Source organism: Microcebus murinus, chromosome 19 (genome assembly GCF_040939455.1).
Source record: "Microcebus murinus isolate Inina chromosome 19, M.murinus_Inina_mat1.0, whole genome shotgun sequence".
NCBI lineage: Eukaryota > Metazoa > Chordata > Mammalia > Primates > Cheirogaleidae > Microcebus > Microcebus murinus.
The window spans coordinates 45006046-45030561 of record NC_134122.1 but is presented as its reverse complement, the minus strand read 5'-3'; the positions used below and the strand labels follow the sequence as shown (position 1 = coordinate 45030561).

General features: G+C 46.0%; 1 protein-coding gene across 2 annotated transcripts in view; it reads right to left on the bottom strand.

The window, feature by feature from the left end:
- Positions 1–329: 329 nt before the first annotated feature.
- Positions 330–24516, bottom strand: part of MTR (5-methyltetrahydrofolate-homocysteine methyltransferase) — a 100762-nt gene continuing 76575 nt past the window's right edge. For both annotated transcript variants that reach the window (XM_075995500.1, XM_075995499.1), the window contains exons 25-33: positions 19817–19898; positions 15317–15415; positions 14271–14346; positions 11479–11634; positions 9771–9967; positions 6727–6927; positions 5739–5931; positions 3496–3608; positions 330–3056 (exon numbers count right to left, since the gene is read on the bottom strand). In XM_075995500.1, coding sequence (XP_075851615.1) covers positions 2970–3056; positions 3496–3608; positions 5739–5931; positions 6727–6927; positions 9771–9967; positions 11479–11634; positions 14271–14346; positions 15317–15415; positions 19817–19898 — 1204 coding nt within the window. In that variant the 3' untranslated portion in view covers positions 330–2969. The remainder of the gene's footprint in view (positions 3057–3495; positions 3609–5738; positions 5932–6726; positions 6928–9770; positions 9968–11478; positions 11635–14270; positions 14347–15316; positions 15416–19816; positions 19899–24516) is intronic.

Genomic DNA, 24516 nt, shown 5'->3' with positions numbered 1-24516 from the left:
GTCAGGAGTTCAAAACCAGCCTGAGCAAGAGCGAGACCCCGTCTCTACTATAAATAGAAAGAAATTAATTGGCCAACTAATATATACAAAAAATTAGCCGGGCATGGTGGCAAATGCCTGTAGTCCCAACTACTTGGGAGGCTGAGGCAGGAGGATTGCTTGAGCCAGGAGTTTGAGGTTGCTGTGAGCTAGGCTGACGCCATGGCACTCACTCTAGCCTGGGCAACAAAGTGAGACTCTGTCTCAAAAAAAAAAAAAAAAAAATATATATATATATATATTTGACATATACAAGCCTTACATACAAAATCATCATGCCAGATTTGGGGTTATCATTCTACTCTGCTTTTATTTTTAACAATATATTCAATACAGGTATTAAGTACAACACATTTAATACATATAAAACTATGTCACATATTAGTTATACAGCATAATATAGTATATAGTAAACACTCCTAAGCCTACACCTAAGAACTAGAACATTCCTCATCACTTGCATCTACCCATGTGTTGCTCTCCCATCCCCTGTGTTTCTTCCTTTCATGGGTAACAACCATGCGAAATTTTGGTTTCTCATTCTGTCACTTCTTTTTCTTTCACAATATACTTTTTTTTTTATTTTTTATTTTTTATTTTTTTATTTTTTATTTTTTTATTTTTTGAGACAGAGTCTCACTTTGTTGCCCAGGCTAGAGTGAGTGCCGTGGCGTCAGCCTAGCTCACAGCAACCTCAAACTCCTGGGCTCAAGCGATCCTTCTGTCTCAGCCTCCCAAGTAGCTGGGACTACAGGCATGCGCCACCATGCCCGGCTAATTTTTTCTATATATATTAGTTGGCCAATTAGTTTCTTTCTATTTATAGTAGAGACGGGGTCTCGCTCTTGCTCAGGCTGGTTTTGAACTCCTGACCTTGAGCAATCCGCCCGCCTCGGCCTCCCAGAGAGCTAGGATTACAGGCGTGAGCCACCGCGCCCGGCCCACAATATACTTTTATTGCATATGTATGCTTAGACAATATACTCTTTGGTTTTGCTTTTGAGCTCAATAAAAATAGTATACCATATGCAGTCTCCTGCAACTTGCTTTTTTTTTTTTCCTTAATATTTTCTGAGATTCATTTTTATTGTCAAGTATAGCTGCAGTTCAGTCATTTTCACTATTGAATCATATCCCTTAGGGTAAACATAGGTAATTTATTCATCTCTTCTCCTGCAGACATTTCACTTTTTCAAGTTATTAATTATGAATATGTTACTATGAATCCTCTTGCACATACCTCCTTGGTGAACACATGCAAGAATTTGTTGGACATACAAGTGAGAGTCCATAGCTGGATCATAAGGTCTGCAAATGTTCATGTTTTTAAGACACAATTGTTTTCTAACGCAGTTGTGCCTGTTTACACACCCACAACAACATATGAGTTCACACAGATCTTGTTTAACACCTGGTACTGTCAGACCCAACTTCTGTAAATCTTTTGAGTGTGAAATGGAATCTCATTATGGTCTTAATTCATATTTCCCTAGCCATCAATGCTGTAGAACATCTTTTTATTTGATGCTTCTCTTCCATGAAATGCCTTTTCAAATCTTCTCTATTTTCCTACTTTTTTAAAAAATAGGAATTCTCTATATATTATGATTACTAATCCTTTCTCAGTTTATTTGTATTATAAATGGCTTCTCAAGTTGTGGCTTGTCCTTTCATTTAAAGTGCTTGTTTGCTTAACCTAAGCCCATAGGTTTCATCAAGTTGATTTAATCATTTTTTCTTTTGCAGTTGGTACTTTGTGTCTCAAGAGACTGAATCTATGGGTCAATTTAGGGAGATCTGATACCTTTGTAACATTTAATATTCCTATTCGCGAACAAAGATGTTCTTCATCTGTTCCTCCCTTGTGTCTTCGTCTTCATCCTTCAAATCCCCAATCAGGCTTCAACCGTGCCTTCTCCTGGGAATGTCCACCACCACCACCACAACTAAAGCAGGACACACAGACCCTCTATGTGCACATTTTTTAGATAACTGCAATCATCCAAGAAAAAAGATGACAAGGGGTAAGTTTGAGGCTTGTTACTTGGGTGGTGGCACCATTCTTCATTATTGAATATATCAAGAATTTAAAGAGAATAAAATAAGAAATAAGTGGCATTAGGCTGTCCACCTGTCCAACTCTGCATAGGATATCACAGCTGAGCCAAGAACCTGCTTAGTCCTGACAACAACTGAAAGATATTAATCACCCTTATCTTTTTTTCCCCCTTAGGGCAAGGGAACATGAAATTACAAGAGGACAAAAGTGCTTGGAGAGCATGACTATACTTGACCATGCTGGGGCAAACAGCTTGAGTATTTCTGACAAGCAAGCAGTGAGGGCATGCCTTTTGCCAAAGGGAATTCTGCAACCATTCAATGGAGCCTTTAGAAAATGAGGTCTTCTGAAGAGAGAGCAGAGCTATACTTTCTTCCCTGTCAGAGTCCACTGTTAGAACCATTTAGACTAAAATGCCCCATTTCTCACAGCATCATTTTGCCACAGGGTCACATTTCTCTATTCAACTGAGTTTCAGCTTTTTTCCTAAGAGGGAAAAAAAAAACCAGACTAAGTGGCCTTCTAGATTTAAGGTAAAAATGGAAAAAAGCAAGCTGACTCGCTTTGAAATGCAAAAGACCTCTATCTTCAGTTTGTCCCAATCCCAGAGGGACCAGGGATACCATCAGAGCCCTGCTCCTGGCATTCATTCAAGGTCCTTGAAAAACAACACTTGTTTTCCAGGTACTGGAGAAAGACCCTGCCCCTCTACAGGCTTCTACCAAACAGTCTTCCATAACGAGAAGCAGGGCAGCGTCAGCCAGTCGCACATGGAATTTTTGTTGTTATTTTTAAAGGCACTCTGGATTATACTTCCCTGAAGATCATCAAGTATAGAAAAGGCAAAAAAATAAAAATAATTTAAAAAAAGTTAGTCTGTATCATATCCCAAAATGGGTCCAAGCCATTTCTCAACCTCAGCCACAGACATGTTCTTCCTTGAAGCGTAATCCTCGATCTGTAAAAGATTAGAAGCATCTTATTAAGGCAAAGTGATAAGACTTTCTGAACTGAAATCTCCACAGGATTTGCCAAGAAACATTAAGTACCTTCTATTTCTTGTCTTAATAGCAATCTACTGAGTTAAATGGAGATAGATATTTTTGTCTACCAAGTTGCCCTAGTCTCTGGGCAGAAAAACAACATATAGTAAATATCTGATGCCCAGAAACTCAGAGAGAGAGAGAGAGAGAGTGTGTGTGGTTTGAGTGTAGGGTGAGAGTTAGAATGGGGGTAACGGGTTGAAATCAAATTAAGACGCTAACTGGGATAAATTCCCTCATCCTTTCCTCGTGATTTTATTCTCATTCACATTTAAAATAGGATAGATTCCAGAATTCCATTTAAAATGGGGCAGCTATCTAGGGAAGCCACATACAGTGAAACAGCTAACTTACCTGATCCTTGGAAATTTTCCCCACAGCAAAATATTTGGACTTCAAATTGGAGAAGTAGAGGCCTGAGACTGCTGACGCGGGTGCCATGGCCAGGGACTCTGTCAACCTGATGCCTGCAGAGAGAGCGCGGGGCGGGGGGTTCACTCAGCGCAAGGCACAGGGCCCGCAGCTGGCCGGCCCTCGCCCAACCCTTGTTGAATCCCTGAATGGAAGTGGACTCGTGCCTTCCAGGTAGACACATGACACTGCACGAAGGCTGTGACTAGGTAAGTCTAGCAAATCCCCATCACACGGAAAAGCAAACAGGATGTGCAGATCTCCTGTGATCCAGGGGGACAGGCCTGGAAAAGCCTCTCTACACTCTCACCCTCGGCCACCCAAGGTCGGTCACAGAGGCCCTGGTTTGCTCCTAAGCCTGGGCGTGCTCGGGCAGGAACTCTGACCCTGGAGGTAGGACACAGCTGGACAGCCTCAGGGCCCCATGGGGCCACTGAGACTAGGGATGACCGACAGCTGGCTCCGGGGAAGAATGAGTCCACGGCAGTTCTGAGAAAGAGGAGACGTTCTTTCTTGGGATTTAAAGAACCCAAAGGGACCATCAAGGCTATCTATTCTAAGCCGCTCATTTTATGCACAAGGAAACAGCAACAGAAAGGTTGAGTGCTTTGCTAAAGGTCACCCAGCTGGCTTATGGAAGAAACGTGGACTCGAATCCAGACCTCGTGGCTCCTGGAGTCGGTGTTACTGTGACTGATCCAGATTCAACACACCTCACAGTTCCTCATTTAAATCTAGATTCCTTTATCAGCTTTGACGGCATACTTTTGACTAATCCCGCTGAAAACTGTGATCTTAGCCTGAGCCACCTCACCACAGGACCAGAACCAGCATGTGGACGTGGCAATGCACAGCTACAGAGCCGTGACCGGTCCTGCTCTGGGCTCAGGGTGCTGGTGCCAGGTGCCTGGGCCGTCATCGCAAAAGGGGACATGCCAAATTCTCGTTTTCAACTGTCAGAATCCAGCCACAGACAAAATGCTAGAGAGAATTATGATTACGGAGGAGCGTAAATGTTAGTAAGTTACGGAAGAGCACATATGTTAACAGTGTGAAAGGAAAGAGAGAAAAGGCCGGAAAGGAAGGCTGGGTGCTCTGGTGTCCCGAGACGTTACGGACAAGCAGTGGGACAAGCGTTTGAGGTGGTTGCTGTTCCTGACGGGACCAAGGCCAGTCACTAAGGGATTAAAGACACGACCGCGCCTATAACAGGAAAGCGGGGCAGGAGAGGCACGGGATGGTGCGGAGTAAGCTAAATTCCCGTTTGTTACAGGTCCAGAGGAAATAATTTAAAATCGATAAATCTAAAAACGGTGATATAAGAATACTATTCAGGCCGGGCGCGGTGGCTCACACCTATAATCCTAATACTCTGGGAGGCCGAGGTGGGCGGATAGCTCAAGGTCAGGAGTTCAAGACCAGCCTGAGCAAGAGCGAGACCCTGTCTCTACTATAAATAGAAAGAAATTAATTGGCCAACTAATATATATAGAAAAAATTAGCCGGGCATGGTGGCGCATGCCTATTGTCCCAGCTACTTGGGAGGCTGAGGCAGGAGGATTGCTTGAGCCCAGGAGTTTGAGGTTGCTATGAACGAGGCTGACGCCACGGCACTCACTCTAGCCTGGGCAACAAAGCGAGACTCTGTCTCAAAAAAAAAAAAAAAAAGGGGCCGGGCGCTGTGGCTCACGCCTGTAATCCTAGCTCTTGGGAGGCCGAGGCGGGCGGATTGCTCAAGGTCAGGAGTTCAAAACCAGCCTGAGCAAGAGCGAGACCCCGTCTCTACTATAAATAGAAAGAAATTAATTGGCAAACTGATATATATATAAAAAATTAGCCGGGCATGGTGGCGCATGCCTGTAGTCCCAGCTACTCGGGAGGCTGAGGCAGAAGGATCACTCGAGCCCAGGAGTTTGAGGTTGCTGTGAGCTAGGCTGACGCCACGGCACTCACTCTAGCCTGGACAACAAAGTGAGACTCTGTCTCAAAAAAAAAAAAAAAAAAAAAAAAAGAATACTATTCAGTAATATCAAAGTAAAACTTCAGAACAGCTACAACTGTGAAAGGTGAGGTCAGGGATGATATCACTATAAGCCCTTCCACTAAAAACATTCTTTCAACCATGTGTCATTATGTTGATAATATTAAATAAGGAAAGACGGGAGCCCAGTGCCTCCTGGCGGTACCTGTGGCCTGCTCGATGTCAGCGAGTCTCCACATGGTGAGCTTCTCCGTGTGGTCGGGCTGGCTGGGGTAGCCGGGCGCCGGGCGGATGCCCTCGTACCGCAGCCGGCGCAGCTCGGCCGCGTCCAGCCGCTCGCTGCCGCGGTAGGCCCACAGCTCCCGGCGCACTCTCTCGTGCAGCTCCTCGGCGAAGGCCTGGAACCCAGAGCGCCCGCGTGCTTAGGCAGAGGGGCCGCAGCGTCAGTGCAGCCTCCACCCCCCGAATTGAAGCGTCCAGAGCAGCCTCCACCCATCGGGACCACAGCCAGGGGAAACGTGGCTAGAGGGGACAGGCCGGATTCTCGGACTGTTTGCACACGAGCTGCTTTGCTGCTCGAAGTTCGAAACCAGCCTGAGCAAGAGCGAGACCCCGTTTGGTCAGCCTGGGCTCTGAAGCATCACATTTAGTGATGTGAGGATTCTAGACCTTTTAACTTAAACATTTCCCTGAAGGTCAGGCCAGAACTAACGCCGGCCAGAAAGAGCAGCTGGGACCACACAGCTGCCAGTTCCTCCGCTGTTCACCGCAGGAGAAGGAACTCCCCAGGGGTGAGGCGCTCTCATTCCGTGCAGGGAAGGATAGAGAATCTATAGAAGATACCAACATTGGAATGAGGGGTTGTGAAACGAAAATATGTTTTTAATTTTTCAAGGTCTTTAGGAAAATGTCACATGATAAAAAGCAAAGGGAGACAGACAAGAGACCAGGCAAAGACGTTAGGGTTCTAAAGGCGACACCCAACCATGGCTCATTGAAGGGCTTTATTTGCCCAAAACCTGATACTGAGAGTAATATGGGGATTCATGATTTAAAAATACTTGCAATGCTAAAGTCACCAGCATGTGACTCAAAGAAAAACAGAAAAGACAGTGGTTCTAATGCTGACCAGTGTTCCGGCACCAGCCACGGGGTCCCCACAGCCTGCACTCTGTCCTCAGCCAGTGGCTCACCTCCGCCAGCCGGTCCCCCAGCGCCTTGACCATGATGCTGCTGTAGTCATCGCTGTCGTCCTCGTAGGCCTTGCTCAGTTCTTCCACCCCAAAGCAGGCGACGGCAAACAGCCCCAGGTAGTCACGGACGCCGGAATGCAGGGGCGCGACGAAATCCGAGAGGCAGTGGTAGGGCTCCGTGCTGGCGGAGTCCTTCTCCGCCTGAAAACCAAGCAGCGGGCAGAGGGGCCGTTAGCGTGGCCGCAGCCCCGGCACACCGTGGAAAGCAGTCTGGTATCTTCAGATGAATACAAGCGTCTGCCTGTTTTATCCGCTGCTACCTTCCCAGCACTTAGAATCGTGCCTGATAGATACACAGTGAGCATCCAATAAATATTGAGTAAACCAATGAAATGGGATTTTAGAAAATACATGGCATGACATAACACACGTGGTCAAGAAACCAGTTACTATGCTTGTTCACAGATGGACCAAACGTTTACTGGGTGGCTACAGGCGCTGTGCTAAGAACTGGAACCTTAAACAGCCATCTATTAAGTAAAAAGTTTTTCCCCAAGAGTATTTCCCATTAAGCCGAGCACTGTATTCAAAAGAGGGTCCCGTACGCACATAAGCCTCCACTGTGTGTCAAGAGGAGCAGTCCAGCAAACTGCTGGGGTAACTCGAGGGCCACATGCTGCTGCCACGGTGAACGGGACACGGCTAAGGACACCAGGGCTGGCCGGGGCCGAACCAAGAACTCAGCAGCTTTGCTCCTGGCTCTCTCCACAGCCCAGCTGCCTATCCTCGCCCATTTGTCACTCTCAGCTGATGACCGACTCGTCCCTGCTGCCCAGCTGACAAATAAGGTCTTAGACGTATTAAGCAATCAATAAATATTTGCTGAGAAGGGAAAGAGCCTACAACTAGTATTTACTGGGTGCTCACTCGGTGCCTGTTCTTAGTGCTCCATACGAATGAGCATTTTAACCCTCAACAAGCTTGTGGCATGAGTGATGTCGTCTGCACCAACATACATATGAGAAATCTGAGGCTGTGGCACCAGGAGCCAGATCAAGACAGCAGGCAGAGCAACTGGGCTGGTACCCAGCCGATGCCCCTGCATATGCAGTACTGCCTAGGACTGAGCCGTCAATCAACGAATGGCCAGCCCAGAAGCCTCAGAGCTGCTTGCCAGCCACGGAAGCAAGCACAGCCTAATGGACATGGGGCGGGAAATCGTCACATGCAAGGAGATGTTCCATAAGACACACAGAAATGCCACACAGCTCAGGGACAGCCGTGCGTGGGGAGCCGTCTTCCAGGTGCATTCTGCCCATCAACTGCTCTTTGCTAACAAAAGCCAGAGGGGGATACAGAGCTTCCCTGTCCCACAGGAGAGACAGGTCACAGGGCCCCCGTGGTATCTTACAAGCGATCAGAGCCTACTCGCAAAGGAAGGCTCCCAAGGTAATAAGGCACTGCTGCCAGAATTTTCCAGTGTGTACTGGAGGAAAGCACCTCCTTAGAAATATCTATCTGAGTAGGCAATAAATGTACATTGCCAAGTTCCCCTTTCCAAACATTATTAACCACTTCGGTATGGCGCTCACCGGCCACGAACCCTTGCCCACAGCCGGCACTCACAGTCCGCACGACAGTTTGTGCTGTGCATTGACGACGAGTCCGTTTTGCTCTTGTGTGATGAGGAAAGCTTTAAAGCACTGAAAGCTTGTTTTACTTTACAGGCAGCTTTACTTATAATGTAAATCAGAATAGGTAACATATACATATATGTTTTCATTACGTTATTTTTAAATGTTCACAATTTTATTTTGATAAATGAAAAATTAGAAAAGTCATATCACAGCTGTCAGCTAAAGTCGCTGTGCGTGTTCATCTGTGGCTGTCGACTATAGTGGACGCTTGTACCGAAGTGGTTAAAAAGGTGAACTCTGAGAATGCATTATATTAAAGGCTGTAATATAATATGTCACAGACTGCCTGGGCATAGATGGTAGTCGAAGTAAACAGCGACCAGAGAAGGACCCAGGACTTGAAAAATGAAACGCTGGGCCAGAACAGAGGTTTTTTTGACCATAGTTACATCTGTAAAAGAATAGTCCCCAATTCCCTAGTGAGGAGGGGCTAGAACTTAATATTAGAACCCCACTGCCTTGTATTCTCCGGTGTCCGAGCCTGAGTGCACGTGGCAAGGATTTACTGAGCCTGAGTGCACGTGGCAAGGATTTACTGAGCCTGAGTGCACGTGGCAAGGATTTACTGAGCCTGAGTGCACGTGGCAAGGATTTACTGAGCCTGAGTGCACGTGGCAAGGATTTACTGAGCCTGAGTGCATATGGTAAGGATGTAGCTATCCTCGTTTAATCCTTTACGGTACTGTTTAAGGCCCCAAATTTAAGAATCCCTTTAGATGTTATGGTCAAAAGATCAATCATTATGAATTATATTGTAGTTGTGATTGAAAGCAATACTATCGTTTTTGAATGACTGAAAATGGTAGTAAAACTGAAAGAATAATTTACTGCAAATTATTAAATTTGTTAATGACTCTGGTGAATTCTGGTTCCAATCCCTGATTTTTATAGCAGCTGAAGTGACACGCATATGATATTTGCACTGTCAAAGGAGGGGGCATGACGGGGAGCCTGCTGAGAAGAGCCTGTTTTTGCCATGGGGAAGGTGGCATGGCCCGTGCAGTGACAGAGTGCGCAGGCTGGGCCCCACCTCCGCGCCGGGCAGCTTGGCGCCACCCCCACCAGCTTCCTGTTCTCCTCTGTAAAATGGACACACAACGGCCTGACTGCAGGGCTGTGCAGAAATGAAACAGGATGGCCTGTTGAGCAGCCTACTCCACACCTAGCACCTGACATGCATCCCGCGAATGCTTGTTTCCACCTGTCTTCTCCCACCAAACATTCTGCTTTAATAATATACATAGATGCTAACCAACGTTTCTGAACAAGTAAACATTCTCTTGCTTTGGACGCTAGAGAGCCCAAGAGACTGAGAACGTCGGCGTGTGACCGATAAGCCGTCCGTACCTGCTGCCTTAACCCATAAAAGGTGGCTATGGGCTGTGCAGCCGGGGGCGGGGCGCCCTCCGCATACAGGTGAATGTCGTCTTGGACGCTCTGCGCCGGCCAGAATCCAACCACGCCCCGGGCTTGGAGCTTCTTTTGGCTAATCAGTGTGTTCAGCATATTTTGGGCATCATCATAGACCTTTTTGGCCTCTTCACCTATTAGAAAAATATAATAAAAATTCATTTACAGGTGCCAAAAATAACCAGCAACAATGCTTCTTTTTAAAACCACCCTCCCTAATCAGTCAGCTCCGCCTTCCCCCCTTCTCTGCCGTCCTCAAATCCCTTCTCGGTGCTTGCCATTCTCCTAGCTGACGGCGGGGCCGCCGGGGCTTGGTGGCTCCTGCTAATTGCAGCTTCCACAGTCTGCTTCTCCGGCTCAAGCCACTTACATTTTTCCATTTAACAAAAGGCAGAGAGCCAAGCTGTGGCTCCCAAAGCAGTCTGCCAGACAGAGGGTGAGAAAAAGCAGGCCAGATTCCTTGTCCAGTGACGCTCCTCTGCACATACAACTCCACTGACGTCACAGTGACCCCTGGGGACGTGACAGGGTGAGGCGTGAACTTGGCCCCCAGGCCCCGAATCCTCATGAGCAGCTTCAGTGCTGCACCTTGTCCTGCAAAGTGGGAGCAGCTCACGGGATACCCTCTCTTGGTTTCCCTGTCGGTGACTCTGGGCCGCCCCGCCACGGTGAGCAGCCTGCCCAACAGCCCCTTGAGCGCTCTCCCACCATGGCTCAGGGGCAGGGCCATGAACAGCCCCTCGCCCACTGCTCCGTTCCTGGCTACCGCAGAGTGTCTGGTTCTCAGCACCCTGACACGCAGCCCCAGGACATGCTCTGGCAAACTTGTGAGGGCCCAGCTTCTCGGGCTCTTCTCAGCCCAACCCCGTGCTTCTGCGAGGCCACCCCTACATCTCGCTCTGACCTGGCCGTCACCAGACCCTTTGAATGGCTTCACCTTGTGATCCCAAGTCTCGGGGGTTAGGTCTTGGAGGAGAGGCTAAGGGAAAAGTGGGGGGAGCAATTTATTGGCTCATGCCCCACTTCTCTAGTTTATTGCCCCAAATCTTCCTCCCCTCCCCTCCCTAATGCTCCACCAGGCACAACCGAATCCTTGCAGTTCCCTAAATAGGCACACATGTCCGGGCCTTCTCACACTCTATTCTCCTGCCTGGAACGTCTTTTTCTTCAATGTCACCTCAGGTCCTCAGCGTGAGCCTCAGTAACTCCCACTTTATCTCCAGAAAGCAGTTCAAACACCACCTCCTCCAGGAAGCCTTCCCTGACCTCCCAGACTGAGCTCTGTCTCCTCCTCCTGTGTCCACAGGAGCCTGGCAAGTACCCATCACTGTGGCTGTGCCAGCTGGTCGGGTACTAGACAGCAGGGATTATATTGTCGTCTTTTGTTTATCGCTCATGCCAAGCATAGAGTCCAGGATGTAACTAATGTCAGTAAACATTTATTTTAAAAAATGCAATACCAAATTTAGTCAATATAAGAGGGATCGAACTAGCAGTTTAAAAACCATTAAAAAGTTGAACAAGTAAACAATGCTATATTCTGCACAATCCGAATCCACTGCTCATCACCTATCTTCATCTTCAAAGTCTCACAATATGACATCTTGAATATGAGAGGCAGGAAAAAAGGACTTACTGAACTAACCTACTGTTTTGTCGTTAAATATCTTGGGAAAGCCTCGATTCGGGTACTTTCCCCGGAGCTGCCAGACATCGAAGAAAGGCTTCCAGTCGATATAGCCCACCAGCTTCTGCAGGTCATAGTCTTCGAAGACCTGGGTTCCAATAAACGTGGGCTTCACTACGGGAAAGAGGCACAGTTGTCAACGCTGACGCCGGACCTGGGGCTGAGCCCCCTCACGCTGGCGCCCTGCCTGGTGGCGGCCTCCTGCCAGCTCCTCACTGCTCTGCCAACTCCCACGCCCTGCCTCCCTCCTGTCACCCGTGGGAGTTGTTTTACAAAGAGGGGAACTTTAAATTATCGCGGAGAAGGAGTAATTCTGCACTGAATCTTAAATAAAACTATTCTTCCCATGCTGACTGACTACACCAGCCTTGGAAACGCTTCCCTCACCCCTTCCATCCCCACCCCCGGCCCAGGAAGAAAAGAAAGACTTGGGTTAATCTTCCCTTCTACAAATAAAGACAATACCAACACAAAGAACACTGCAGAGAGACACGGAGAGTTAGCTACTTCTGGAAAGTTCTAAAATACGAAGCAATCATCTATACTGCCTACTGACACATATGCACCAAGTACAGGGACACGCACGGGGATGAAGTCACAAATTCAGGATGGTGGTTATTTCTGCAGGGGCGAAGGGACACACATGGGACTTCCACTACACATGTATCGTTTTGTTTTTTAAAAAAAACAGGTGGTAGATTATTTCTTAAGCTGGCAGTTGTTTAATATATTGTTCTTATGAGTCTAAAACATAATTTAAATAATGGTGAAAACTTCAGAGACAGATGGTGCTGCTGGGCTTTCTGGAACATGGAGAGCAGCAACAGCCGCCAACCCCTCATTGTTCCCCACTAGCCTATAGTGGAGCCGGTGCCCCAGACTCCGGCCTGCTGTGGCAGCTCCCACCCCCCCCTTCCCAATCTGTAACTGGGGATCAGAGAACCTCCTATTCTACCAATTGCAGGTGCTCTGGGAGAACAAAGAAGTCTCAAGAGTATTTTTCTCTCATTTGACGGTAAACATGGTAAGATGAGAGTATAGGAAAAGTATGAGCAGCTTCTTAATTCTGCCTAGAAACCTCTGCCTTTCCATACTTGTTCATAGTAACTCGTTCCCATTTGCTCCTTGCCATCTTGTGACTACGTAGGACAATCCTTTCTTTGTAAATATCCTGCTATGTTGATTTCTTTGGTTAAAAAAAAAGTCTGTATAGACCTCTTAGCAGAGAAACTAAAAAGGAACTGGATATGCTTCTGATTAAAGTATCCTGTCGCCTGGGAAGGCAGGGACAACATGCTGCTGCACAGCCACTCAGGGACACTCTCCTGACCAGCTTGTCTCCCATAGTTTAAGAGATGATGGAGGTTTTATCAAACACCCTCCTTTCTCCCTGTGTCAATTTCCCACAGCCACCTAAGGCAGGCTGTCCCCAAACACATTTCAGAGGGCTGTACCACAGGGCCCCTCAGGTCACAGGCCAGAGCCATGCAGTGGCCCTGAGCTGGGGATTAAAGTGGCCACTCAAAAAGTGTCCCCACTGCTGCCAGGTACTGTGGTCTCCCGAGGACTATGTCCAGCAAAATATGTTTTGGATGTTTGACCTGTCAAAACAAACTTGCCTTTATGTTATTCTAATTTCACAGTGAAAGATAAAGTAAATAGCTTGCACTAGATACTGATTTATATTTTTTAAAGGCTTTCATATAATATCTTATTTTACCCAGACAACATCTGCATTAGTAACTGTCAAATGTGCAAGTTGGCAGCTCAAGGTCACTTGGTGAGTCAGAGCCAGGAGCCACGTGGGGACAAGAACCCCAGCCTCCCGGCTCCCAACGGGACATTCTATCTACCAAACTGCACCGGACTCATCAGGAATGAAACTAGAACCAAGCACACCTACATTTCCAATTTAATCCTCCCAACTCTGCCGAGCATGTGTAGAACACAGATGTCATGAGCCATGAAAGCTGATTTGAGATATTACCTTGGAAATACGGATTCAATTAACATAACCCCTGTTCTGTCTTGGTTTTTGCCTTTGTGTCTCATGCCTCTCTGAGCCTGTCAAAACATCTTACACGTTTTATTCCCTCATGAATGCCTACGTGAGGCAAGAAAGGTGGCTAGAAACTTTAAGAGGGAAGGAATCAAATAAAAGAAATTAAAAAGAGAAGGAAGCGTCCAGAAGGAGAACAGGAGACAGAACAAAATACAGGGGTCAGGCTTTGCGGCAGTGTGAGACGTGTGAGAGGTGGAGGCATCTCCCATTTCAGAGAGTCCACGGCTGCCCTCAGGCCTGCCCGAGACCCAGCCCACCTCAGGCGCCAGCGCCAGCCAGGCAGGTCTCCACACAGCCCACTTTCGGCTGAAGGAGGCTGCTCAAGCACAGCACAGCGGGAAGAGCGTGGGTTTGGAAGACAGATCAGAGAATCCCAGAAACCTTCCAAGCTATCACCCGAAACGTTCTTCAGTTACAATGGGCACGATCCCCACGTCCGTCACGGGGCTGCCTGAAGGACTCGGCGAGCTGCCGCGGGTCCACCTCGGGACACTGCCTGGCACGCGACAGGCTCCGTAAACGGCACCTATTGCCTTTCCTTACTCATCTGAGTCTCTCATGGTCACTAGACACGACTGAGAGTTACTGGCTGCTGGTCTGACTCTGTAGCCAAAGAAGTGGCAACATATCTCCTCAGCACACGTCAGTCGTCACATTTGGTCTTCCTCTCGCTGACAGCGGAACGCACCTGGCTGAGGCTCAGACAGCCAATCGATATGGAAACCATTTTTTCTGGCTTGACTTAAGGGTAAGTATCTCCTCTCCTGTTAAAAAACACAGCAAAGTTATTTAGTCAAAGAGTCTTACTTTTCCACTGCTGCTATGAAAACATGCCCAAGAAAGCCAGTACGAAAGCTTTGCAAGTGCTTTTAGTAATGAAAATCCTTATCCTAAAAAGCTCTTCCTTTTCTATCCAGTTTTCATATTAGCACCAAAATAATAGATAGTAAAGATTCACAGGCATTATGAGTTAGCTATTGATATGCAAACATAAGGCTGATTCTGCAGCCTGAACCTGAGGTGCTGCCTGTACTCTCCTACTCTCCTGCCCGTACTCGAACCCCTGAGGCGGGGTGTTAAATGCATGCAGTCGACCACCCTGAGCAGCAGAAGTTGGAATTAACTGTTTATCACTTGCCGAGCAGCTTCCCAAATTCCGCCCCCACCCCACCGCCACTCTGCCACAAGCCCAGAAGGCAGATAACCAGAAAGAAATATCCTAATGACTACTAAAGAGTAATTATGCCTGTTCTCCATGGACTCCCTGAAGCTTATCCAGAGAGGGCCATTTCCTGAGACATTATTCTGCAGTCAGTGCTGGGCAATCAGGGACAGAGGCGAACTCGGCCCCCGACTCGTGTCTCTGCTTTCTCCTATTATTTCATCCAAAGCAGGATCCGTGGGAGTCACCTCAGAACTGTTTCGGCTCCTGCTTCCCTGCCGGGTGGGAGCCCCTGTCTTACTCATTCCCACAATGCTGGGGACCTAGCACAGCACCCAACACCTCCTGGGTAGCCAGGAAATGCTTGCTAAATAAATAAAATTCATTTCAATGCAAACAAAAATTATTTGGGAACTTAGACAATGAAGAACTCTGATTTGAGCTAGGAGACAACTTCTCTAAAAGGACACTACGCCTTTACTTTCCTCAAAACAGTTAAAAAAAAAAAGTCACATTAAAAACTGTGGGATCATTTTATTGCCCAAACAAGTAAAGATTTGTTTGTCACTTACCTTGAGGGACTCATAATGGTCCTGTCTAATATCTTCATATTCTTCCATGATTTCCTCAAAGTATTCATCCTTTAGGTTTTCATCTAACAGCTGAGAACACTGAAAATGCAAAATCAAGTTCAAGAACCATAGAGCAGCAAAAGAAGATACACGGGTGCAATAATGGTCAGCTCTGGTGACACTTCCTTCAGGAAGCCTTCCCTAACTTCATTTTCTCTCCCATTACCAGCTGTGCTAATTCTTGTGGGCTTGGGATGTTCAAACCCCGCACAAGCAAGCCAAAGAAAGGACGGGCCTTGACTGGTTCTTGAGAAATAAGCCCTAAACCATTGGGCTAATCTGCTAGACAAGAGTATCACTGTATACCTGGGTCCCTGGGCCGTGCCGGAAGGTTAATGCTAACAATCTGATTTAAGGTGAGGGGCCTTGGCTCTTGCTTTGTCTGTTTGACCTCTGGAGAGGTGGAAGACTGAGCAAATAAGGCCAGACACATGGGCATTCCAGGCCCATGTGACCAACCCCCAGTAAAAACCCAGGTCACCAAGGCTCAGGTGAGCTTCTTGGCTGGGAGTGCTCCTACTGTGTGGTCAGGTCACACAGCATCAGTGGAAGAATTAAGCGCTGTCCATATTATTCAATGGGGAGATGACACTTGGAAGCTTGTGCCTGGTCTCTCCTGGATTCTATCCTATATGTCTTTTGTGTTTGCTGATTTTAACCTGTATCTTTTCAGAATAATAAACTATGACTGTTTCTGAGTTCTGTGTGTCCTTCTAGTGAATCACTGAACCTGAGGTGGTCTCAGGGATCCCGACAACTCAGTTAGGTCCTCCCTTCAGTGTTTCAGTGATACTCTGTTCTATCACTGCACATACCACAGGCTTTTAGTGTCAGTCTATGTGCCTACTTCTTTTACTAGAAAGCCCTTTGAGAGTTGGACTCACACGTTAACCGCCTTCGTGCCCCTGGTACCTAGCTCAGTGCCTGGTGTGTACAAGGTACATCCTCACTAAGTGTTTGCTGCAGGAATGAGGCTGATCTTCAGTCTACTGTGAGCTTCTGCTAAAATATTAAAGGAAACCAATAATCTGAGAAAATGTGAGGCTACTCATTAAACTGTAAAACTAGGATCAGCTAAATATTATCTGTGACTATGATTATCGAGTTGGTAAAATAGCTACCACCAAAGCTCAAAATAAAAGCACAGAGAAAGAAGAAATGGCTGCCAACAATCACAGCAGTGCCTTGTCCCTGCCTTCTCTGGCAGGATTTTTCTAAGATACAAAAACTTTAATTAATCTTCATCTGAAATTGAGGAAGTTAGATTGGATGATGGCTAAAGTGCCTACTAGCTTTAAAAATCTATAATCTGGGCTGGGTGCGGTGGCTCACGCCTGTAATCCCAGCTCTTCGCGGGGACAAGGCCAGGAGGTCGAGACCAGCCTGGGCAACACAGTGAAACCCCTTCCCCACAAAAAAAATAAATGAATAAAATTAGCCAGGCGTCGTGGCACATGCCTGTAGTCCTACTGCACGAGAGGCAGAGGCAGGAGGAGTGCTTGAGCCTGGGCATTCAAGGCTACCGGGAGCTACGGCAGTACCACTGCATTCCAGCCTGGGTGTCTGGAGTGCAAGAGTCTGTCTCTCTTAAAAAAGAAAAATAAAAAAAAGTCTATAGTCCTATGCGAGTTTTCCAAGTACCCCTAATAACAATCCAATCGCCTATGAGTTAGTATTAAAAGCAAAATCACTTCATTAAGGCATATAATCAGAGAAGGCCACTGTGGCAGGCCTAAAAATAGGCTCCCAGATGGCATTTACAGCCCGAAGTATTTCCCAGCCTTGCATTAAACTCACCTCAATACAGTCCTCATTTAGGAAACCGAGCACAACTCAATGGAAACAAGGTTTATGCCTACTCTTGAACTCCCCAAAATATATGCAAACAATGTTTCAAAACACTGTTATATTCTGCTAGGTCATACACTCTGAGAAAGAAAAACCCAGACGTGTTTCCTATCCAAGGAATTCACAACACCCTGACCCTGGTACTATATTGGGTAGATAGAAGGAAGCACCACAGCTCACTGGTACCTTCCACACCCTCAAGGACCCCCTGCTCCCAAAGCCCCCTTCTTGCTCAGTCTTGATGGAAACAAGTTCACGGCCAACTAATCTACACAATCCTTCCACCAAAAAATCAATATCCATCATGTGTTTTCATGCCAACCACTGAAACATATTATGGTTTTTATTTTCCTTCATTTAAAAAAATTTTTTACAGCAATAGCCATCCCATGAGAGGGAATAAGTTGAAAAGACATTTTAAAATTTAAAAAGAATTAAATGTCAGGACCATGTCCTTTTCTTAAAGAAGGAGAGAGAGCAAGGTGAATCCTCAGGTCTAAATCTCCAATCATTACGTACAGTTCTTGCTACATCTTTCAGAATCTTTCAAACACATGAGACAGTTGCTAAATCGTGGTCCTGTTCCACGTTCATTGCAGTTAGATCAAAAGACTCCAAGCCAAGGAGCTAATAACCACCCGAAACAAATTATACCGCTGGCTCCTGAGAAGTGTCACTAGCAGTTACCTGAATGATCTGTCATCTGACTTGTGTTTGAGTAATTTCAAAAAGTGGCCATTTCTTTGTATAGGAGAAGAGCTAGCTCCTGCTGGCTGCCTGGCTAAACCAAACTGGAAGAGCACAGATGCCCACGCCTTGGCCCCTGCCTGGTCTTCAGCGAGGCCCCTGCTGCTCCAACTCTGCCAGATGGTGAAGGAGCCTGTTCTCCAAACATGGAATCAAGGGCCAATTCCTTCCCCTACCTATAGAGGAAATGCTAGCACTGTGCACCTACATGGGTATAACAGCCTTGTCTCCAAAATGGAAAATGTTCTGGGCCATTCATTAGCACTTGAAAATAGCAGCAAGTATTAAAAAAAGAGGCCCATTGGCCACTCAACCATGGACCTGACATATGCTCCTATGAAGCACATATGAATCCAAAAATATAGAAATGTGGCTTATTAAAAAACTGCAATTTTATGATCCCACCCCGATTTCATTTTATCCTTTTTAATAAAGGAGAATTGTTAAATACGAATGGGAGACACAAGTTTAATTTAGCATAGAGTAAGATCACTTGCATTCAAATCCCATGCCTGCCCCTTCATGGATGTGTGGCCTTGGGAGAGCGACTAGCTTCTCTGGTTCCCGTTTCCTGAACTCTAAAATGGGGATAATAAAAATATCTACCTTGTGAGGTTATCATGAGGATTAAATAAAATAATCCACTTAAAGCACAGCACCTGGCACACTGTAAGTTAGCGATTACTGATTAACTTTCATGTAAATAAACCCACATATCTGAAAGAATTCCTTTGGAAGCAGCTCTGGACATGTGGGCACGCCCTAGCCCAGGCGGTGCAATGTCACTGGAAGTCTCCCGGATCGCCCAGCCTCCGCAGTAACTTGCTTGCCTGCAAAATGCAAAGGCTGGACTAGAGCCGTGGTTTTCCAACTTGCTCTTTCAGTGACTGCTGAGCACGGGATGAGGCTGGCAGGGGGCTGCTTGGCTCTTCTCTGTACACACTGAGTCTCCAAGAGACGACATTTATAGATGAGGGTTTCCAGCTAAAACCAGCTGGGAAACCACTGGACCACAGGGTCCCCCAGACGCCTCCCAGTTAGAGCCTATTATTCAGGAAAAACAATGAAACCTATAATGAGACAGGATATTAGGCTTCTCTGAAGGAGACAAGCAGGGAAAGACACTTGGGCAAGTTATTTATTATAGTCATGGAGAAACAGAGTCTATTACTCTGGGTTTTAAATAGCCAGTGAATGTTCTGTCTTTGGGCAGTGTCAGTGGTGGTCAAGAGAGTGTCTATTCCTATTTGTTAAATGGGTGAAGTCTCCCCCTGGGTTGGCGTCTACGTCAAAGGTGTCCTGGCGTCATCCGCGTGTCTGCTCCTCACCTCTGCAGTGGTCTCTGACAGCACAGGACATGAAGCCAGGTGTGCTGGCTCATGCCTATAATCCTAGCTTTCTGGCAGGATCCCCTGAGGTCAGGAGTTCAAGATCAGCCTGAGCAAGAGTGAGAGACCCCCTTTCTACAAAAAATAGAAAAATTAGCCAGTGTGGTGGCACGCACCTATAGTCCCAGCTACTTAGGAGGCTGAGGAAGGGGGGTCGCTTGAGCCCAGGAGTTTGAGATTGCTGTGAGCTATGATGGTGCCACTGCGCTCTAGCCTGGGTGACAGAGTGAGACTCTGTCTCAAAAAAAAAAAAAGAAAGTACAGGGCATGGTCACCTGGACCTCCTTCCAGAAAGGCAGACACTATAAGGACAAACCATACGCTGCTCTTTTACCTTTCTTTAATAGAAATGAATACAAATAAATAGATCATGAGTGACACCCTGAACAGTTAATGCTCTCCCTGTTCCCCCTTTACAACACATCTGAAATAAGACGTAAGTGGGGCCCACACTTACCACCACCACACTCTTGGATGCGTCCAGGACGTGGATTACAGGCGCACTGTATCTCGGAGCTATTTTAACAGCGGTGTGGGTTCTGCAAACAGGGGTCAGAGAGAAAATCAGATCCATCAGTGCCGCCAGTCCCTGCACAACTCTTGCTCAGAGCCATTAAGAGATAATGTGTTTCCACAGTGCTTTCCAGAGAAAGATTTCAAGGTACTCACTTACAAATATTGAACTTCAAATTTCCCTTGTAAAACATCAATGACATTTTCCACCATCCTAAGATGGGGAAAATCTTAGGCTGCCCAGGCTGTACAGAAGTCTGTGACAAAATGAGAAAGACCTTGTCCCCAGCTCTGCCAAGAAGGGACTGAGACCACAGCCTCGTGCACGTTAGCAGCCTGTCTGACCTAAGGGATGGAACCCAGTCCCAGTAAATTGCACTCCGCTGCCATTACGGTCAAGTTGAGTTTCTTCCTCCAAACGAGCTGGGATACCAGCCAGGGCCCTTGAGGAACCAGGCAGAGGACACAGGACACAGCTGTCTCGCTGCTGCTCCCCTGTTCATGGGAGACACCAACATTCCTCGGCCCCAATCCCACACTGTACTCACAGTAAGGAACCCTAAACCCGAAATTCAACACAAAATAACACAGGCAAAAGCAAGAAAAATGTTTTATGCTAAGATTGGCTCAGCTCCAAATCTCAACCTCTACTGCCAAACTTGAAAATGTTGGTACTAGGAAGAAGAAGTACCCTTTAATCCTTAAAATTACCCAATTAACTAAAGTGTAAAACAAATTGCCTTTTGATTACTGGATGTTTACAGCAATGGGGAAGGCTACATTATCTACCATTTATGATAGAACATAACAAATTAAAGTGAGGACTGAAAACATGCGTGGTCTCCCTTGCAGCAGCAAACCAGGGCCCTGGAGACGGGGAGCAGTGTGGACTGGCCCCGATCCCACTTAGAGGGGGCCAGGTGACAGACCCCACAAAATGGGCAGTGCTTTTTCCTTTTCCCCTAAAGTAGCAGCACTCTTCTCCAAGTCAAGTGCTTTCATATTCTTTCCCCTCAACTAAAATGTATTTTTGTTTGGAATGTTATCCAGAACATGCTATTACATGAGAAAGAAAGTAGCAGAACGTTATTTTTAATGTAATTTCATTTTTTTTTTTTTTTTTTTTTTGGAGACAGAGTCTCGTTTTGTTGCCCAGGCTAAGAGTGAATGCCATGGCATCAGCCTAGCTCACAGCAACCTCAAAATCCTGGGCTCAAGCCATCCTACTGCCTCAGTCTCCCAAGTAGCTGGGACTACAGGCATGCACCACCATGCTTGGCTAATTTTTTCTATATATATTAGTTGGCCAATTAATTTCTTTCTATTTATAGTAGAGATGGGGTCTCACTCATGCTCAAGCTGGTATCGAACTCCTGACCTTGAGCAATCCGCCCGTCTCGGCCTCCCGGAGTGCTAAGATTACAGGCATGAGCCACTGCTCCTGGCCGCAATCTCATTTTTAAGAAAACAAACACCACCATTCTCAACCTGCCCCAACCAACCAAACTCATATCTAAGTTTCTAGATATTTAAAAAAACACGGAGGGCTATACATCAAAGTGTCCACACTGGTTATATGGGGATTAGAAGTGAATTGAAGGTGGGAAGGGAGAGACTCGATTTTACTGTACATTCCTCTGAGACGTCTGACAAGTTCTAGTAAGTGTGGATTCCAGAGCTAACTTTTAGAAACGAGGAGGCTATTAAAGGTGTAATATATGCATGTGTTTTTAATAGAGTTTTCCCTTCTCGGGAAAAGCTCTAAAAACTCACTCATAATGAGATGGACAAGACCAATAACACTTCACCTGTCCCACCTTTCTAGAAGTATCTCCATTTGTAAACAGGAAGCCCAGGACTAACGCCTTAAGCCACGAGAACTGTGACACAGACACTCGGGCATGAGCTGGCCAGAGCCAGAGACACCTTCTGCGCTGGGAGGCCACGGGACAGGGCAGCAGGGGGAGCAAGGCCTGGCCCTGGGGCAGTCAAATGAACTCCACGGCCTCCTGAGGACTTGTTTTGTGCCCAGGGTTCACTCAGGGACCAAAGATGGGAAGATAGCTTGGATTTTCAAACAGTAGGAAAAGTTAGAAAGAAGAAGCTGCTCCCAGTTTCAAAACAGAACACAACTCAAACCAAGCTTGCTTTTTCTTCTTTAAATGGTGAGCTCCTTGCGTGCATGCACGCACCTCAACATATATATTCTGTGTAAAATATATATTCTTAAAAGAAGCATTATTATAAGCCTGGTGACACTTGTATGACCTTTCTCTTACAGAGAACCAGTGCAATTTTAAATATCAACACAATATTGATTAAGGATTCATGGATTCACAGTCAATTCTGGCCAATTCTATCTTTGATGGTCTTCTGGACTAGGGCACAGTGAGGAGAAATGGATGGATTCCACTATTACAAAATAAACAGAAGCAAAGTGTCGCTTTCTAACATAAAAACTGACAAGGCTAGATGACCAGAGGCGTGTAATTTGAGTTTGCTTAGTCACTGAAAGTACTTCCGGTTTCCTTATAAAAATAATTTGACATTTGGTTTCCTTATAATATAATTTGATTCCACTTTCTTTCTTCTAAGCTTCCATTTATGCAAACTTCTTGTGCTGGAAGACTTTTTTTGAAGTCTAAAAAGGATGCAAAATATCAGAATCTGTCCTCCCCTTCCTACCAAGAGCAAAGGGCTAGAAACTGAGACCAAATCTCAAATCCTGTCTAAGTGTCTCATGGACACTTAGAACTTAATTAGTCACCCCCCACACATGCCAAATGGGCACAGTGGTGTTAACTTCAGTAGATCTTTTTAACATTATAAATAAGAAGGGGTACTCTAAGCATTAATTTCACATCATACCCTATTCCAGAATTAATTTATAGTCTTTTACATAAATACAGCATGACCAACACTTAAAATTCAGTGAGAAAAAGGAGAGAAAGGGAAAATAGAGACAGGGAAATAAAGACAGAATCAGGAGTGAGATTAGCACATAAAATTCATTCCATGGGCCGGGCGCTGTGGCTCACGCCTGTAATCCTAGCTCTTGGGAGGCCGAGGCGGGCGGATTGCTCAAGGTCAGGAGTTCAAAACCAGCCTGAGCGAGACCCCGTCTCTACTATAAATAGAAATAAATTAATTGGCCAACTGATATATATATATAAAAAATTAGCCGGGCATGGTGGCACATGCCTGTAGTCCCAGCTACCTGGGAGGCTGAGGCAGAAGGATCACTCGAGCCCAGGAGTTTGAGGTTGCTGTGAGCTAGGCTGATGCCACGGCACTCACTCTAGCCCGGGCAACAAAGCGAGACTCTGTCTCAAAAAAAAAAAAAAATAAAAAATAAAAAAAAAAAAAAAAAAAAAAAAAATTCATTCCATGAAATCCCATATACAGGCCTGAACTCTAAGTTTCCTGCAGTCAATGCAAAGAGGAAAATAAAATTGCTTAGGTGATTCAGTACCTTACTTCCTAAAAATTAAAAAAATAATCAGAATATTAACTCAACCTTTGATCGATGTGACTTCCTGATAAAGTCTCTAAGTTATTTAAAACACACACACACAAATTTAAAAAAAAACACTAAAAAAGACATTTTGCAATTATTGGCTATAAATCAGGAAAAAATTGAAGGCTGACTGCTAGATCTTAGGCTCTTGAAAAGTTCTACAGTGAACAAGACCAGATTTCCATTAAAGTCATCTCTTGGGCCAGGCGCCATGGCTCACGCCTGTAATCCTAGCACTCTGGGAGGTCCGAGGCAGACGACTGCTCTAGGTCAGGAGTTCAAAACCAGCCTGAGCAAGAGCGAGACCCGAGACCCCGTCTCTACTAAAAATAGAAAGAAATTAATTGGCCAACTAAATATATAGAAAAAATTAGCCAGGCATGGTGCCGCATATGCCTGTAGTCCCAACTACTCGGGAGGCTGAGGCAGTAGGATTGCTTGAGCCCAGGAGTCTGAAGTTGCTGTGAGCTAGGCTGATGCCATGGCACTCACTCTAGCCTGGGCAACAAAGTGAGACTCTGTCTCAAAACAAAACAAAACAAAAACGTCATCTCTAGTTTCTAATACCAAAATTATCCATACTATAGATAGGAAAGTTTTCAGTTTTCTATAGCTAAACGTTAAAAAAGGACACTCCAAGCATATTTCCACCCATAGTTAACCCCAAATCTGTAAACCTTTCAACCTTTCCAGGGATCCACCCACTGGACATCCTTAACCCTCATTTCAAGTGTCTTAGAGGTACCGTTCTAATTCTATTGATGCTATGACAGGCCACTGATGTCCGGAAAAGCATTAAGGTTATATGCCCTGGGAGATCTGTTTTCATGAAAGTGTGGAAGTCTGAGTTAACTATCATCTGTTCGAACACAGCAAAGGGAAGCACAGGGCCACTGCCGAGTCCTTAACAGGTACAAAGGAAGTGATACTAAGGGTTCTCGGAGGGGCTTCTGAGACTTTTAAACTCCTGAATGCTTCCTACCAAAGCTGGCACTCTTAGGACTGGATGATTTTTTCATCTAGATGCAAAAGGCATTAACCATAAATGAAGAGACTGATAAATCAGACTTCATAAAAATAAGAGCTTTTGTTATCCAAAGACACTAACTAAGACAGCAAAACGCAAG